At 55.9% G+C, this 17,263-nt stretch overlaps 2 protein-coding genes across 3 annotated transcripts; both read right to left on the reverse strand.

Annotated features, from left to right (window-relative positions):
- Positions 1-6,490: 6,490 nt before the first annotated feature.
- OVCA2 (OVCA2 serine hydrolase domain containing) lies at positions 6,491-8,054 on the reverse strand. Its single transcript, XM_058560107.1, has 2 exons — positions 7,706-8,054; positions 6,491-7,347 (listed from the first exon to the last, which is right to left on the reverse strand). The coding sequence occupies exons 1-2, from the start codon at positions 7,887-7,889 to the stop codon at positions 6,788-6,790; spliced, it is 744 nt and encodes a 247-aa protein (XP_058416090.1). The 5' UTR covers positions 7,890-8,054; the 3' UTR covers positions 6,491-6,787.
- DPH1 (diphthamide biosynthesis 1) lies at positions 7,283-16,900 on the reverse strand. 2 transcript variants are annotated; one of them, XM_058560105.1, is made up of 13 exons: positions 16,804-16,900; positions 14,787-14,939; positions 14,601-14,664; positions 12,600-12,721; positions 12,029-12,186; positions 11,778-11,899; positions 10,164-10,232; positions 9,612-9,768; positions 9,379-9,479; positions 8,773-8,851; positions 8,350-8,490; positions 8,067-8,174; positions 7,283-7,347 (listed from the first exon to the last, which is right to left on the reverse strand). In XM_058560105.1, the coding sequence occupies exons 1-12, from the start codon at positions 16,862-16,864 to the stop codon at positions 8,085-8,087; spliced, it is 1,317 nt and encodes a 438-aa protein (XP_058416088.1). In that variant the 5' UTR covers positions 16,865-16,900; the 3' UTR covers positions 7,283-7,347; positions 8,067-8,084. The 2 variants fall into 2 exon arrangements, with proteins under 2 accessions (XP_058416088.1, XP_058416089.1); XM_058560106.1 differs by lacking the exon at positions 16,804-16,900 and adding an exon at positions 16,115-16,205.
- Positions 16,901-17,263: the final 363 nt, after the last annotated feature.

The raw sequence follows: 17,263 nt of genomic DNA on the forward strand, positions 1-17,263 counted from the left end.
TGGTCTCCTTCACTCGTTATCATCCTTATCTGAGCTCTGCCAGTTCCCATTATTCCACAAATGGGTCCTAAACGCGGTCTGCTTCGTGCTAGGCTCTGAAAATGGCACTGCCAACCTGTCCTCCTCCCCTCCACTTGATGAGGCTGCCTCTTCCTCTCGCCCCCTTCTCCTGCCACCTTTTTCCCAACTGTCCCATAGAGGACCCCCTTGTTCATTTCTGGGGAGTCCAAGCCACCTCCTCAACTTTTCTGCCTTCCTTTGGGTCTCCAACTTCTGACTGGTACCTGGACCCCCATTGGGCCTTCCCTCCCAGGCCCAGCCTCCTCCTACAAAGCCTTCCGGGACCCTTGGGCTCCCCCACTCTTCTTCCCCATCTCCCCGACGCCACATCTCTAGATGCTGCCGTAGGCCCCTCCGCGGGTCCAGCTTCCTCTCCTGCCCCCCGCAGTGGCCCTGCTGTACAACGCCGCTGCGGGGCATCTTGTGACTTCACAGAGCGGTCGGGTCCAGGAAGTGAGGAATGGGAATGGGGGCTACCTGGTGAGGACCTCTGAAAGGCGGGCGGGATGGGGTTGCGCCCCTAGGTGTCCCAGAGTGAATAAACATGTAACGGACCCGTCCGCCCTCCCCGCATCCCAGCACTATCCTTCCCCCGGCCCCCAGCCCGCAGTTCCGGAAAATTAACCCCTGGTAGACCGGCACAGGGGGCGCGGGCTCCCCCTCCCCGTTCCTGCTTCCGTGCGCCCTCTTCCCCCTCTCAGCCCCCTGTCGCCTCGGTCCCCACCACTCTCCCTCCTCGCCTCACCACTATAAATAGCCCCTCTTCCCGTTTCCTAAATTCCCTGCTGACGTCGGCAGCGCGTCAGTGTGTAGGAGCCGCGGCCGCATGAATGAGCCGCCGCACGAGTACTACGCGCTCCTATAAAAGCCGCCGCGCCAGCCGGGCTGCGGGAGGCGAGCGGGCGCGGGCGCGGGCGCGGGCGCGACGCGGCTCGACAGGTAAGCGGGAATGACCGACCGACGGGAGACAGATGGACCGATGCACGGACACGGACAGGAGGGCAAGGAGGAGACCAGCAAGCAGCAGGTTGGAGGGCCTCTACGGGGCTGGGGTTGGGGACAGGGTGGGGGCCGAGGGTCCCCTCGCAGCTGGTGGAGCCGGGCCGGAGGCGTACACGGAACTCCGTGCAGCACCTGCCCGCTCCTGGATGGAGACGCAGCCACTTCGGAGGAGCATCGAACAGAGGACGGACCCCAGAGTCCCCGCGGCTTTTCCTGGCGCTCCTGCGCCATTCTCCCAAGAAAGTGGGGCGAAGGTGCTGGCGCCCCCTCCTCCTCCTCCCCGCAGCACGGTGACTCAGCCTCGCTGCCCCTGGCCGGCTGAGCCGGGGCCCCGGCCAGGGACAGACGCCCACCTTCCCGCCACCCGGGCCGCAGCTCTCTCGGGACTCCCGCCCCGCATTCAGCCGGGGCGCCCCCTCCCCACCCTGTCCCGTCGGGCTGGTCCCTCAGCGCCTCCGACTTCCCGCCTCTGCGCGAGGAGCTGTCCTCTCAGGACCAGGCGGGGGCGGGGCCTCGGCCCGACGGCCCCGCCCCACCCCCACCGACGCCCCCCCCCCCGCCCTGCCGCCGGAAGTGCCTCTCCGCAGGGACATCTTTGACGTCACAGGGCTTTGACGTCAAGGGCCGCGTGCCTGTCCGCGAGCGCCGGGGCGGAGAAGGGCGGGAGACGCGGGGGAGGAAGAGCAGCAGCGCCCCCAGCTGCGGGCGACAGAGGCACTCCCGCCCGGGCAGCGCGCCGGCACCTTGGCTCTAGACTGCTTACTGCCCGGGCCGCCCTCAGTAACAGTCTCCAGTCACGGCCACCGACGCCTGGCCCCGCCCCAGGACCGCGGACCCGGCCGCCTGCCGCGCCCCCGGCCCCTCTGTCCCCGGGGTCTCCCAGTCCCGCGCTCGCTGCCCACGCCGCCGCTGTCCGCGGTGCTGATCTAGCTCAGGCGCCGCCATCGGGTCGTCCTGTTGCTGGTCCCCAGGGGCTGAGGGGGGCGGCCGGCCCACAGGCACATCGCACAGCCCCCGAGCAGTCCCGCGCCCGGTCCCCGCCGCGCGCGCCGCCCCCCGCCCGCCCCGCCACCGCCCCCCACCACCCCGCGGTCCTGACGTCAGCCTGACTGGAGCTGCCGCGATGCCGTCAGTAGTGCGCGCCCCGCCCCCGCGTCTCCAGGGCAACCGTGGCTTTCGATTGTTACTGTGGGAACCGGAGGTAACAGTCTACAGCCATGGTCGCCCCGCAGCACGCCCACGCGCCGCGCCGCGCATTGCCAGCCCGGTATGGGGGTGACCTGGAGCAGGAGGAAGCGGGGGCGGGGAGTGAAGGTCCGACGGGTCTGCGGGGGTGGCGGGAGCTGCGGCGCAGAGAGGCGGGCTACTCCTGGGTTTGACTGCCGCGCGTCTACCCAGGCAGAGAAGGAAGCACCGTCTGCGGAGTATGTCTGACCCTCCGACTCAGTGACCGTCCTGTCCTCCTAGCTACAGTATTGCAGCCAGGGGATGGTGAGAGAAGGGGTAGTTCTGGGATTTGGGTTCTTTTTATCTCCTCGGTGGGAGGGAGGCTGCTGGGACCTGGAGACAAGAAAAAAATGTTGTTTGCCTCCTGGGGATTGAAGGGGGTAGATGGTGGAAAGTTTTTCTAAATACGCCACAACCTCATTCTTCCAGGAAACCCCTAGCTGAGTAGGCAGAGGGCGAAGAGTAACGCTTGGACCCGTTTCCTGATGGAGTCACAGCCTCCCTTCATTCCTTTCCCAACTCTTTCTCCCTCTGAGCCATGTAGGATGATAAGAAGGGTCCCCAACCCTCAGGAAGCCAGTGGGCTTGTAGTTTAACCTGGTCCCTCAACTGCTGTCTGAACATATCCGCATCCTCACCTCAGTCTATCTCGAAGAGGTCCCGGATGCCAATTTGAGACATTGTCTCTATTTGACAGTGTCTCAAATTAGCCCTAAAGAGGGGGAGTGAATATCAGAGGGGCTGAAGTCTTGTTGTGCCAGTGAAGTGTGAACAATGACCTCTTCAAAAACATTGTGTATGTCACCTGCCACCGCCAACATCACCTACTGCAGGGGCTGACTGTTGGATATTGGGCGCAGGACTTCCCTAGGGACAGTGTTGAGAATGGTTAATGCAACCCAGCCCTGCCACCCATTAATCCAGTTTGTCTTTATATCTCCATATCCCCTCCTTTTCTAAATTACTTCTAAGACAGTTGGTGCTGGTTTCACAACTAATCAACGCCCACATGCTGCCTTCCTCCCACCCAAGGACCCTGAGATCTTAGATTAAAATGCTCTTGATTCTGGAACCCTGTGGACATCTGTGGGCAGATCATAGTGTGTGCAGGTGGGAGTAGTGCACTGGGAAGCAGGAGGTCCAACTTGGCTTCATCATCAGCTGGTTGTTATTTAAGGAGCCATGTTGTTTCTGAGCCTTCTGTAAAATGAGATGATAATCCCTCCTTTTTGGCAGGCCTGTTTGAGGATCAAATAGGATCATGTAAGTAAAAACCTTTGAAAACCGCAGAGTCCTATTTCCATCGCAAGTATTCTATTAGGCTACTATGTCTTTGTGAGGGGGTGGTGGTGTTGGGAAGACCCTAGCTTTGGACACTTAGGCAGAATGAAGAGGGGAGGGGGGCACATCTCTCTGAGCAGAAGCTCTGGGACTGGGGCTGTTGAGGGTTTCTTTGCCAAGGGACTCTCTCTCCCAAGAGCTTTAGGAATCGAAGGTGGATTGAGAGGTAGAAAAGAGAAATGGTAGGGCTATTCTGAAAAGAAGAGACCAAGTCTTTTGCAGTTTGAACCCATCTGGAGAAGGTGGTCAGAGGGGGAAAAAAACCAGAGGACCAACTGTACAAGGTTAGGGTTTTTTAGTATCTTGGAAATCATTTAGTGCACCCCATCCCCAACTTGTTTTATGGCTTAGGAAGGTGATGCCCAGACAGGCTATACAGCCCAACAGTAGTGAGTGGTGGCCTCTCTGCTCATCTTCTGTGGTGCAGCAGAGAAAACAATGCCAGTAAAGGTCAAGAATGCAAGTTCTTGGATTTGAATCCAACTTTGGGTAAGTTACTTAGCCCCTTTGTGTCTGTTTCCTCAGTTGTAAAATTAGGTTAATAATAGTATCTACTCATGAAGTTGTGAGATTAAATTAGGCAACTCTAAAACGTCTGCTTACCACAATGTCTGCCATAGCTAGCACTCAATAAATGATATTCCTCTTTCTATCCTCTGGATCTTATTTTCCTTAGTTATAAATTGAAAATGTTACATCAATGACTTTTTTTTTTTTTTGGTGAGGAAGATCAGCCCTGAGCTAACATCCATGCTAATCCTCCTCTTTTTGCTGAGGAAGACCGGCTCTGAGCTAACATCCATTGCCAATCCTCCTCCTTTTTTTTTCCCCAAAGCCCCCCAGTAGATAGTTGTACATCATAGTTGCACATCCTTCTAGTTGCTGTATGTGGGACGCGGCCTCAGCATGGCCGGAGAAGCGGTGCGTCGGTGAGCGCCTGGGATCTGAACCCGGGCCTGGGATCTGAACCCGGGCCGCCAGCAGCGGAGCTCGTGCACTTAACTGCCAAGCCACAGGGCCGGCCCACATCAATGATTCTTAACTGGAGAGCTTGCTTCCCCTCCCTAGTGGAGTGCATGAGAATCACATGGGGGCTTTTTTCAAATAACATATTTACCAGAGACTTACATTCTACTCTCTAAGGCAGTGGTTTTCAAATATTACATTGCATGGGAATGAGCAGGGACAGTTTCTCAAAATGCAGATTCCTGGGTCCCAGTGATTGACTCAGTAGGTCTGGACTTGGCCTCAGGAATCCAAATTTTAACATGATCCTCATGCAACTAGTCAGTAGAATCTGTGTGTACGCGCGGGGCAGAGGGGGTGGGGCATAACCCCCTAAGATTCTCCAGAGTTCCTGGAGGGCATAATGGCAGGTGACATATCTCTTGTTGGGAACCAGTGGACCATATGATCAGTTTCCTTCTAGCATGGACATTTTGTGATTCTCAGGAGGAATTCTCCTCACCCCAAGCATGAACTCTTCTGCTCCACCTACTACTGCTCTGCTCTACCCTCACTCTTCTAACTTTAAGCCCTGGCTTAACATTCCCCAAATTACCTTCCCCTCTCTCCTTTAATCCTCACAGTAATCTCAAGTGGCAGCAGCTGTGTATGTAAGTCGTCACCATTTTCACCTCTCGAGACCTTGCTAAAGGGGGCAGCCTATGACTGCCATAAGGGCACATGAGCCCTGAACTGCAGATCTACTGTGTTCCATTAGGAACTGCTTATTTCTAGAGAAGCCAAGAATCTGAATTTTTGTGTGAAATTCCTAGAATTTTAAATTCCATAAATCCAATTTTTCTAGAATTCTATGGGCCAAATCCAACAGGTGTGTAGGAGTAATTCAGTCCATTTCAGAGTCTCCTCCTTTTGCCAAGGAAGGAATCCCTTTACACCACCAAGAGCAAGGTAGAGGCAGACCGTAGCAAGGAGGAACTTTCCCCGCACCCCCATTTTCTGCTGTAAAGGTTCTAAACCCAGTACATTGGGTCTGTCTGGGCAGGTAATTCCAGCTTTTCTGTCTTGGACAGCTGCTATCTGTAGTGAACTCAGAATTTCGGGTAATTTAAGGGATATTAGGCTGATTGTTTCCAAATGGCCTGGAGTATCTGTGCCACATCCCCTAGTTCTAATTCCTGCTCAATTGCTAAACTTCCTGGGGGCAACCATGCTTGAAGGCTAGACAGGGCCTGTTGTGATCTTCCAGAAAAGGAACAAGCTGGTGAGCCTGCAGAAGCAGGGCTGAAGTCAGAGAGCAGGGCCGGCAGCAGGAGGGGGCAAATAGGGGAAATGGCTAAAGTGGGCAGTGTTTAGAGTGCCTGGAACAACTCACTGCACTCCCAACCAGATGGGCTGCTTAGGCCTCGGCTGTGATCACTACAGAGTAGCATCAATCTAAAAAACTCTGCAAATGGGGTCAAGTTTGGAAAAAGGTTTCTTCCGTGCTGTCTTTGGCCTCCATCCAAGGTCTAGCACCATCCTACCCTTCAAGCTCATAGTACAGAAGGGCTAAGGCAGTTATGGAGGAGAAAGCAGAGAACACAAGAAACTAGGATTTGACAGAAGGCCAGCACACAACTCTCAGGGATCAGGATGGAGGAAGCCTAAACTCAATGTGGCCCAGGCAGAGCCTTGCCAGGTGGTATCTTGCCAAAACTTGTCAGATGTAAATTCTTCCGATTCAGTCACCACGGCCTCCTTTCCTTCAGCTTGGGACTCAAAACTTCCACCAAAAATGTGCGAGTGTATATGTGTGCACGTTCATAACTGCAAACTCCTCCCTGCTTGGTGCTGCCCTGGAGGCTGTGTGGATGGCCAGGAATCCCTGTGTGTACCAGGAAAAAGATGCTCAAAATCCAAATCACCACTTTATTGTGTGGCAGTCACAGTAGTGCCAGCCTCTGCTTTTCCCATGTCACCTTCAACTCATCTAATGCTCCACTGGCCTTTTCCATGTTTGAGTATCAGATGCCAAGGTCAAAGTCCATTAAGGCCTCCTGCTCCCCTTTTTCTTGATTGCAGATCTGGGCTTATAAAATGTGGGTCTTAAGAATTGATATTTGTCTCCTAATTGGTGATGGTGAAGAGCACTAACAGCAGTAGAGGTCTCAAGGTAGGGGAAAGGTCAGGGAGTATAGAGGCTGCCCCAAGGTCATGTGTCCCCACTGGGGTGCGGATAGGGGGATGTAGGGGCAGAGCATTTGTTGATCTTTCCCTCTCCAAACTGGTCTAAGAACTTGAGGTAGGCCTGGCGCTGAGGCGCAGCTGCTGGAATGAAGTGGCCACCAGAGTGGGTGAGGGTGATGGCTCCAGTGAATCGGCTAGCCAGTTGCACACTTTCCTGAGAGGGGATGACACAGTCAGTGTCCCCGAAAACATGGAGTGAAGGCAGTGACAAGGGGCCTAGCAGGATGGATTCCTTGAGGCCAAGGCCCCGGGGACAGAAACCAGATACCAGGATGATAAACCGTGGCAAGGGGAAGCGGGGATCGCCGGCTTGGCCCAGGGCGCACACAACGGCTGCGAGCGCGGCCCCCTGGCTGAAACCAAGGAGCCCATCAAAAGGCCCCAGCTTGTTCAGTGCCTGTGCCACCGTTCCCAGGGCTTCCTCCAGACCTCTGCACAGCGTGGGCTCTTTCAGTGCGGAGAACACGTCTGCCTCCTGTTCTGAAAACCACCAGCCTCGTGGCTGCTCCTCCGGAGGGCAGGGCCCTACAGCGATACGGAGAGAGGATGGAGTTAGGACACGGAGAAACCCAGGGGGAAAAAGATGAGAAAGGGAGGCAGGGTTTGGGAATGACAGACAAAGAGGGAAAGAGAGGCGGCTGAGGAGAGAAGAAAGTCTGGGGGAAATGAGATGGGGAAGAGACTGGCATGGAGAGAGCGGAGGACAGGTCACGGTAGAAGCGTGGAGGCTGGGATGGAAGCGATGAAGGGTATAGGCAGAATGAAGTGGGGGGTGGGAAGATTGTGGGGCGGATACAGGTTGGGGGTATACTGAAGGGTGGCATGGGGGCGAGGCAGGACAGAGAAGACTCGGAGTGCACTTCCGGGGCAGGGCTCGTCTCACCGGAGTCGGGCCCGGCGCCCTGGGGGCCCGCTGCGTCCGCGACTGGGTGCGGGCCGCTGAGGCACACGAGCTCGGCGCGGCCCCGCAGCGCCTTCCTCAGCGCTCCCGTCTTCTCGCGGAAGCCCCGCTCGCTCTGCCGGAAGCCCGCCAGACACAACACCCGCAGAGGCTGCTGCGCGGCCATAACGCGGAGCAGGGCGCCACAGGGACCGGAAACGGTCCTTCCCCGAGCGGAAGTTGGCTACCACGAGGGGGGGGCGTGGCCACATGCCGACACCACCCTGAAGGCGGGACTCAGAGCGAGCGGACTTTCCCATGACAACGGGGAGGGGTGAGGCGCGGCCAGAGCAGGGGCGGATACCTGAGACCCAGGAGTGTCTCAAGGAGCGAGCCGCGCCGCCTTTTCGTCTCTGCAGCTGCAACCCTCGCAGGCCGCGGCGGAAGAGGGGCCCGTGGGCCCCTTCTGCATCTGAAGTCGCAGGCTTTGGTCAGGGTCCCGTTTCTGCGACGTCCTCCACCCCGCTCCCGTGCATTTCCCGTAGCGACCGCAGGGCGGCGGCCTCGGCTCGGGTCGCCAGGAAGGCGGCCAGTGCCAAGGCCGCGCCCAGAGGCGGCCTCCCCTCCCTCTTGGAGTCCCCACCTACCTTGCCCAGCGCCGGCAGGCCCTGGGCCTGGGGAGCCCGGTCTTGTCCGTGGTTCACCGTCCACGGTCCCAAGGAGCTGCCCGCGTAGAAGTCCATGGGGTAGGGCTGCTGCCAGGAAATGTCCCTCAGGGCCACAGCCGCCTAGGGGAGGAAAACTGGACAGTAACATTTGCCAACATTTTTCTGCGCAGGATTATTTAATTCAATCCTCAGAAGGGCCTACGAAGGTCCTATTATCCCCATACCACAGAAAAGAAATGTGAGGCTCGGAGAGGTTAAGGGACTTGCCCAAGGCCACAAGTGGCTCAGCTGTCACTAAGTGCTGCCCACTTATCCCACTCCACTTCAGATCCCTCCCTTAAGAGAACCAGGTGCAAAGCCCATTCTCTCCTAGGGATTTTCAAAACTTGGTGTTAGTGTTACCTCATAGGGTGTCAGCAGGGGCTTAGGGAAGGCTGTGCCCCAGTCAATCGAGAGGCGTGGACATGCCACCTGCACCCACCTAGGAAGGGAAGTCAGGTTAGACCCAAGGGAGGTTCTCCCCCTCTCTTGGGCAGCATGCTGAAAAACATGACTGTGTCCCCAACACACCCAATGCATGCTGATTATTAACTCTAAAGTAAAGACATCACCTACTGCTGTTTAGGATAACACTACAATGTTGCTTGTTTTCTCCTGTTTCCTCTACTGACGGTGAGCTGTCTGAGGGTAGGGCCTGGGCAGCTCATTTGTGACAGTATCCCCAGAATCAAATTTAGTGCCTGGGACAGTGCAGGTGCCAACTACTCCTCCAACTCATCTCACACAGAATGACTATGATGTTGCGGTTGCCAGTGAGTCCCCGAGCCAGACAAAGTAGGTAGGACCCATAGCCAAGGGTAGCCCCTGCTGGATGAGTGCTCTGTAAACATTAAAATTTCATGACCGTAGAAGCAATTCCCATTGACTCCAGCCTTCAATATGCGTCGGGCCGGACCCAGATTCTAAGCTTCTTTAGCCAGAGTCATAGCTAAAGATGGGGAAACTTACACATCCACCTCAGGAAGTAGGCTGAGTTTGCTGGGGAAGATCTCAGAGAGCAGCAGCCTCACGAAGGGAAGTCCCAAAGTTCGGAGCCGAGATTCCAAGTGCTATTGGGAAAGGGAAGCAGAGGTGGAGTCACCATGATCAAGCAGCCAAGATGAAATCCCTTAGCCTACTAATTTTCCCAGCTGTGTTTCCAGTCAATCCCCTCCTCCAGAGGCCATGCCAAGCCCTCTGACCTCCAGAATCTTGGGGCTGCCCTGGCGGCCCAAAGTACCCAGGATAAGGCCCCAGGATTTAGCTGAGCGGGCAGTCGCTATGGCTTCTTGGCGGTTGGCCTGCATGCGCTGGTGGTCATAGTGTTCTCTGGACAGGATTTTGCTGTATGGGTCATATCTGGAAAAGGAGGAGTTGTCAGGGTCTGGTGACGGCCACTCACAGGAATGTGCTGTACACACAGCTCCCTGACTCAGCCCCTTGGTCTCCTGAACCTTCAGGTTCCATGCAGCTAATTAAGAACAGAGGTTGTTGTTGGGATGATCAGTCCCACAGCTGGAGCAGGCAAGAGCGGGAGAGGGTTTTAGGATCTTGGTGTGAATCCCAGGGGATGGGTGGGTAATGTGCAGCAGCAGCCCTAGGTCTGATACTCAGATTCGGGACCCAAGTGCCTCAGATCCTTAAGGCTGGAGCTATTAAGTGGCCAGGGAATGGGAAAGTTTCAGCTGATTGAGGGCCTCAGTGGCAGGGAATCCCACCCCCTCCCCAGCTGGTTAGCCCAGCTCAGCCCATACCGGTAAGCAGGGACATTGGGGTTGGCAATCATGACAGACTCCAGATGGAAGCGGCCATCTCCAAGATATCTGCAGGGGGTAGAAGGGGGGTGATCAGTGTGGGATGGGGCAGCAAAAGAATCAGGCACTGGCTTGGAGATCCAGAGGACTGAGTTCTTGGCTGGCTGTGCTGCTGACACTGTGTGAACTGGGACAAGTCATCACTTCACCTCCTGAGGCCTTGATTTTCTTACATGTAAAATAAGGAGTTTGAATTGGATGACCATAAAGCCCCTCTAGTTAGGTTTGCAGAATCTAAGCACTGCCCCATCCCAGCCTTCTGGGGGAAGAGTAAAGGGGCAGCAAAGGCCATGGTGAGGCCAGTCGGGGCTCTAGAGACGCTAACTTGGAGGTAGGGGGACAGACTCTCCCTCAACTGGCTCAATATAGAGGTGGGAAGTAGTGTTCAGGGTGTCATCTATGTTGTACATGAGGTTTCAGGGTATACACTGGCTACTCTCTGCCCAAACTAGCTCTTGGGTCCAGTTACTGAGTTGTAACAACAGCTGCTGTTTATTGGACTTGTGCCTTCTGTGCACCAGGCCTGGGCTAAGCAACTGACATGTATGACTTCACTCAATCCTATCAAATAATCCTCAAGCTACTATAGTATCCCCATTTTACAAAAGACATAACTGAGATTCCGGCACGCTAAGAAACTTGCCCAAATTCACACAGCTATTAAGCAGCATATCTGGGAATTAACTCCAGGCTTGACCACCAGGCTGTACTGAGCATGCCCTAGGAGACGCTGTCCCTAACACTACCTTCCCAGGCTACAGAGGCCAGAACATGGAAGACAATCTGCCACGGCAGCTCCTTCTGTCTTGGAGATCACAATGAATTTTGATGAATGGCCAACACTCAGGGTGTCCCTCCCACCAAGACACACCTTGAAGTCCCCAAGGGTAGGCATCTACGAACTCGGAGTTATGCAGGTACAGGCACAGGGGGAGTGCCCCTTGGGAGCAGGGCTGCCAGGTCTGGACTGGGGAAGGCCCTGTCTAGAGGCAGGGGTGTCCTGTGTGGGTGCAGCAAGGCCTGTGGGACCAGCATCCACAGCCCCAGAGGTGGGGCTGAGTCAGGGGAGTGCCCCTCCCTCCTTCCTTGCCATTAGCTGGGAGCAGGGCTTCTCTCCCCAGTCCCAGCAGGGGGAGCTGTCGGCTCTGAGGCTGGCTGCATTCACACAACATTAAGCATTTCCATTACCTAAAATAATTAGGCGGCAGGAGACACGCTGCTCCTGCTTGTTAGCTGTCCGGATGCTAAATTAATGGGGCTGCAGCCTGGGCGTGCCCATCCATCTTCTCCAATTATATTTCCACCATTTCTAGCCCGCCCTCATCCCCCCACCACGCCCTCTGATTCCTACCCCTCCTGGGCATAGCCTTCTGGATGGTGGAGACAAGAGACAGGAAACCTGAAACCCTATTTGGTCCTCACGTTGCAGGGTGACCTTGAGCAAATAGTTAAGGAGCTTTACACTCAGTTTCCTTCCCTGTATGATCAACCTCACGCTCCTTCCTAGGGTACATTTCCTGTGTCTCTATGACTGGGCCCCCATTTTTCACTTACACAACAGCCTCCACCTCTTTGGGCAGGCGAGGGGATGTGCAGCCCAGAATCTCCCCAGGGGACAAGGGCTTGCACTGTGGGACACTCACACGATACTCAGCTTTCAGCTCCTGGGCAGCTGCCTGTAGGGATAATGAGGGAAGGAAAGCAAGTGGATGGGGAGGGAGAGCCAGGGCCAGAGGATCAGCTTGGAGCACCTGACATAGGGACCCAGAAACAGCCTGGAGACCGGTTGCTGTCTGTTCACTCACCTGCAAGGTTGACACAAATTGAATGGTGCTGACCAAGGCAAGGGCGCTGGCTGGGGCAAAGGTGAGGCGGATAGAGTCCAGTAGGTGGGTGGTGTCTATCCGGATGTCCACAAAGACGTACAGCACCCGGAAGTCTTGGGCCGAGGTGTCCATGGGAACTGGGAGGAGGGAAGAGTTCAGGAGACTTTGTTTTGGAAGGCAGGAGGGGCAGATGGCCTTGCCCAGGGCCTAGGTCTCTGAGCAGCCAGGACCAGTGGTTTCAGCCTGGGGGTAGAAGGGGAGGAGGAGGGGGTCATAGGCCCCTTAGAAGCTCCTTCTCTGTCACTCAGCCGGGGGCCCAGCCTGCTCTATCACCAACAGCCTTTCAAACACCCGCATCTGGGACAGCAGCATGGTTTCCAAGGCAACCAAATCTAAAGGAAAGATCCACCTGTGGAGCAGGAAGGCCGAGGCCATCCCAGAAACTGGGAGGGACCTCATGCCTGCAAGCAGGACAAGAAGGTACTGTGATGGAGATTAGCATGCCGTCCCTCAGCCCTGCCAGCCCTGTCAGGGTCCTGGCCCACCATACCCAGACAGCTGTGGCCATAGTGCACCAGGAAGTCAGCTCCCAGGGCCCTTGCAGTAAAGTCATCCACACAGCAAGCCCCGTAGGTCACATCACCCATCACCATCACTTCGGCCTCTGTGAACCTGTGGGTGTGGGGAAGGGTGAGGAACAGTGGGACAGTGACACAAGGAGTGAGGTGGGAGAGAGACTTAACCCTGTGGAGGTATCTCAGGGCCCAGCTCCTCTCTCCCTACCTCTCCCAGTCCCTTGGGTTGGCAGCTGCCACTTCTGCCAACAAAGAGTAGGAGGGGCACAGCTGCTACCTCCCCCAGCCCTGGCAGCAACTCCTGGAACTGTAGCTGTATGAGGATGGTCTCTCTAGTACCCTGGTTCCTCTGCCCAGGCTCAGACTGCAAGAGGGACCCCCAAGCCTCAGCCTGGCATACATAGGGTCAAACACAGACCTCCAATGCCCTGAGTCATCCCACCTGGAGCAATGAGCACGTACACACATGCAAAGGCACCCACTCCCACGCCCTGGCACTGTGGTGTGCGTGGGCATGCATGTGTGGATACATGCAGCCTCTCTGTCGCCCAGACCCCCTGCTACCTCCCCACCCTTAGTCAGGGCCCTCTGTGCCCAAGATGGGGGGACCCATGCACAGCTCCCCCACAGCACATGGCACTGCCCACACACCTCATGCGTCAGGAAGAGTAGGCTCTGGCCAGCACATTGCCATGGGATCTGCTGCCAGGCCTGAATCATAGGGGACGGGGGTGGGTGGGGGAAGACCCCACACCCCCTGAACTCACCGCAGGAATGGAGCCAGAGAACCAGCTCTTCCCTGAGAGAACCACCCCTAGGGCATGGAGCCTGGCTCAGCGACTGGGGTCTCCCCATTCCTCTCCTGGGGGTGTGGTCGGTAAAACTGAGCTGCTGCCAGTCAGGAGGGGGCCCTCCTCCTCCCCCTTCCCCAAATCAAGCAGTGCACAGAAGCAGATTATTCAGCTCCTTAGAATGCAGCCCAGGCGTCTGAGTCAGCTGGAGCACTTAATTTTTTATAGATTAAAATGTATGCAAATTGGCCCGCGCCCCAGAGAGCATCCCTAAGGGGCAAGAGGGTGGGAGCAGGGAAGTGTGTCTGTGGCAGCAGCAGGATGAGGAGCAGGGTGGGGGGAGGGCAGCAGCAGGGAAGTGGGAGGTTCCCATCACGAGATGACCTCCCCTTTCTTTATTGGCCCTCCCTGTTCCCGTGCTTGTTCCAGACGGCTGAGCACTCACGCCCCCTCCCAAGGATGGCTCATTGTGTTGAAGAAACTTAGAGGAGGGAGGCAGAGGAATGAACACCATCTCCTAGGCACTTCTCCCTCTGCCAAGCCCCTCATTGTCCTGCTTCTCCAAATGTGCCAGAAAAGCTTTTCCTTAGCCAGACGCTGCGCTGACCACTCCGCCCATTCCAGGGTCAGGTCTGAGGATTCTTAGGTTCCTCCTCAGGCCCCACCACCTGCTCTGGGCCCAGCTTTGAAGATACTAGAATTGATTCATTCCTCTCTCCCAAATATTTTAAGGGAGGGGAGATTTATTTTATTTTTTTGTGAGGAAGATCGGCCCTGAGCTAACATCTGCCAATCCTCCTCTTTTTGCTGAGGAAGACTGGCCCTGGGCTAACATCCATGCCCATCTCCCTCTACTTTATATGGGACGCCGCCACAGCAGGGCTTGACAAGCAGTGCGTCGGTGCGCACTTGGGATCCAAACTGGCGAACCCCGGGCTGCCGCAGCGGAGCACGGGCACTTAACCGCTTGTGCCACTGGGCCGGCTGCAAGGGAGGGGAGATTTATACAGACAAGCAAGGAACTCAGCAGGCTGGGAGTTTAGTTTTGTTTTTTTTCCCTTTGTGTGTGCATAGCTGTGGGAAGGCAGATGGTAAGGCAGAGGTCCAGAAGGACAAAAATGATGCCACCAGGCAGAGCTATAATGGGCATGGGGAAGCCTTCCTCTCCGGTGCCCCAAGCCTCACCTTTCCAAGATATCCACAATGGTGCAGGCGAAGAGGAGGAGGCCTTCAGGCATTTGCAAGGCCACTGCAAGACAAGAGCAGAGACATGAAAGCAGAGGGCTAGGGAAAGGATGGCATGGGGACACTGCCCCTGGCTAGCCCAGGCAACCTCTCCACCCCTACCCCAGCTCAAAGCTTGGGGCTCACCCTTCTTGGCCTGGGCCTGTTGGAGTCTCCAGATGGTCTTGGGGATCTCAAAGTTATAGTTGGAGGGCAGGACTTGGATGGCCGCCTGCAGCTGGGGGTTGTTCAGGATCTCAGGGGGGATCTGATTGGCCAAGCGGCCCCGAGGGGCTCGACCTAGAACAAATGCAAGGCCAGAGTCAGTGCCTGGCCTAAACCACAGCCAGATCCAGTTGAGCTGTTAACTCCACCCAAATTTAAGGCCCAGATCCCAGATGCCAGGGGCTTTGGCCCAGCCTTCTTCCCCACTGAGTTCATCCTGAAGCTGGAAAGACAACCCATTAAGCCAAGAAGAAATCCACATAATTAGTATCCATGTTGTGAGATTATTGGAAATCAAAGACTTGAGCCCATGAATGGGGTATGGCTCACCCTTTATCTCAGGAGAGTAGAGGTGACACCAGGGGACTGAACCGAGGCGCAAATGGAAAAAAAGTCCACACAACTGCTCCTTGATAGAGAACAACCCTGAGGAAAACCCAAGAGGCTAGCCAGCCCAACCAGTCTGGGGAAATGTCCCTCTCCCCCAGCCCCTGAGAATACCTTGAAGTTCTGAGATCCTAGATATGAGAGCTATAAGCAAACTATTAGTAATAAGTACTTATTTAGTAATTAGTACTTATTAGTAATAAGTACTTATTTAGTAATTAGTACTTATTAGTAATAAGTACTAATTTAAACAACCACCTTCCTTACACAAGTCCCACTGACCATGTCTACACTGGTTAATTCCTGCACTCTTCCCTGTCCTCATTTAAAAAGGAAATAAACGCCATACATTTAATTGACTTAACAAGTTCCCTAGTCCCATTGTTCCACCCCACCTCCTTCCCCAGGAAGGATGGAAGGAACACACTCTAGTTAGGACTGTGGGCAAACAGGTAAGGAAAAGTAAGAGGCTAGTAGTCTAGTGGGGGTAAGTGCAGGTATACAAATAATTACAACTCCCTGATGAAAGGAGAAAACATTGCAGCCCTTTAGCAAACCTGCAGCCCTTAATCTGCATCCTACTCCCCACAATTCAGCTTAGCTCAACCTCCAGTTACCTCTTTAGGAGACACATAGTTCGGGAATGTGAGGAAGCAAGAAATTAGTTTCTTCCACGAATATTTATTCAGCTTGCACTATGTGCCAGAATTTCTGCTAGGGCCCCACACTACATAGGAGGGATCCTCCCAGACCTCACTTTTCATCCTCTGTGTCTGGGGGGAGGTGGATAGGTGGTGGTTGTGATGGTGCAGTGAAGAACTAGCATGACAGGCTGGGACCCTGAGGCCAGGTTTGAATGTTACCACTGCTATGGTTTTTGTTCAGTTGTTTCAAAGGAACAACCAGCCCAGTGTCCCTCACAGAAGCTCCTCTGACAGGCCCAAGTCGCTTGTGGTCCCTGAGGTGTGGGAGCTGCTAGTCTTAGCAGCTCAATTTGTCCCAAAGGCCAGTAGGCATCTCCTCCTTTATCACGCGGCTATGATCTTCTGTTTACATCCGTATCCCCAAGAAGACTGTGAGATCCCCGAGGGCAGGGCTGTAGTATAGTTCCTGCACCTAGCACAGGCCTGGCATTCAGTGGGCGCTCAGTAAGTGCCTGGTGAAACCATGTGCCTCTTTCCTGAAAGCATTCGCTGAGGGCCCACTTGTGGAATGCTCGCAGCAGCGCCCCTGGCTCCTTCCCTCCTCGTCGGGTCCGTCTTATCCGTGAGTCTTCATGCGTCTGGCTACTGGCTAGGGCCGGGGGGCAGCGTTTCCGGCTTGAAGACTACAAGGTCCTGAGAGGAGCTGCTCCCGATTGCGCCCTAAGGCTGCAAAAGAAAGACCGGTTCCCCCGGGCTCCAGTGACAGCCGCCCGGAGCGAGTGACAGCGGGGCCTCTGGGTCTGGCGGAGAAAGGCGCCGCCACCGTTAAAGGGGGCTGGACCTGTCCCTGACTTGGGGGCCCTACCCCGAGATCCGAGGTCCGGAGGCCGCAGCGCTATGGCACCCACCTCTGCCAGGGCCGTTTCGGCCTCGGGCCTCCGCCGCCTCAGAGGCAACCAGCGCCGCCATCACCGGCCTGCCCACGTGGGGACCAAAAAGACAGCGCTAGAAGAACGCGGAGAGCCCAGACATTGCAATCGATCGCCGATTGGCCAGCGCGGGGCGGAGATTTGGGGGGCGGGGACAGTGAAGGAGAAGATAGGGGCGGGACTGTAATGGGCCCCATCTCAGCCGGGAAGGTCGCGACACTTGCGAGCCGCTAGTGGTCCCCAACCACCGCGGTTGCGCTCTCTCGGCGACCCTGTCCCCTCCTTCTCTCCTGGCCGGCCCGAACCTGGTACTCCCGGACCAGTACTCCCCTGTTTGCCCGAATTCTGAGGGCCGAGTCTCGTGAGCGGGGAAGCCACTAGGTCTTCCGTCAGCTCTCCCCGCCGCCCCCCCCCCCCCCCCCCCGTCCCCGTCCCCGTC

Source organism: Diceros bicornis, chromosome 18 (genome assembly GCF_020826845.1).
Source record: "Diceros bicornis minor isolate mBicDic1 chromosome 18, mDicBic1.mat.cur, whole genome shotgun sequence".
In the NCBI taxonomy this organism is placed as follows: Eukaryota; Metazoa; Chordata; class Mammalia; order Perissodactyla; family Rhinocerotidae; genus Diceros; species Diceros bicornis.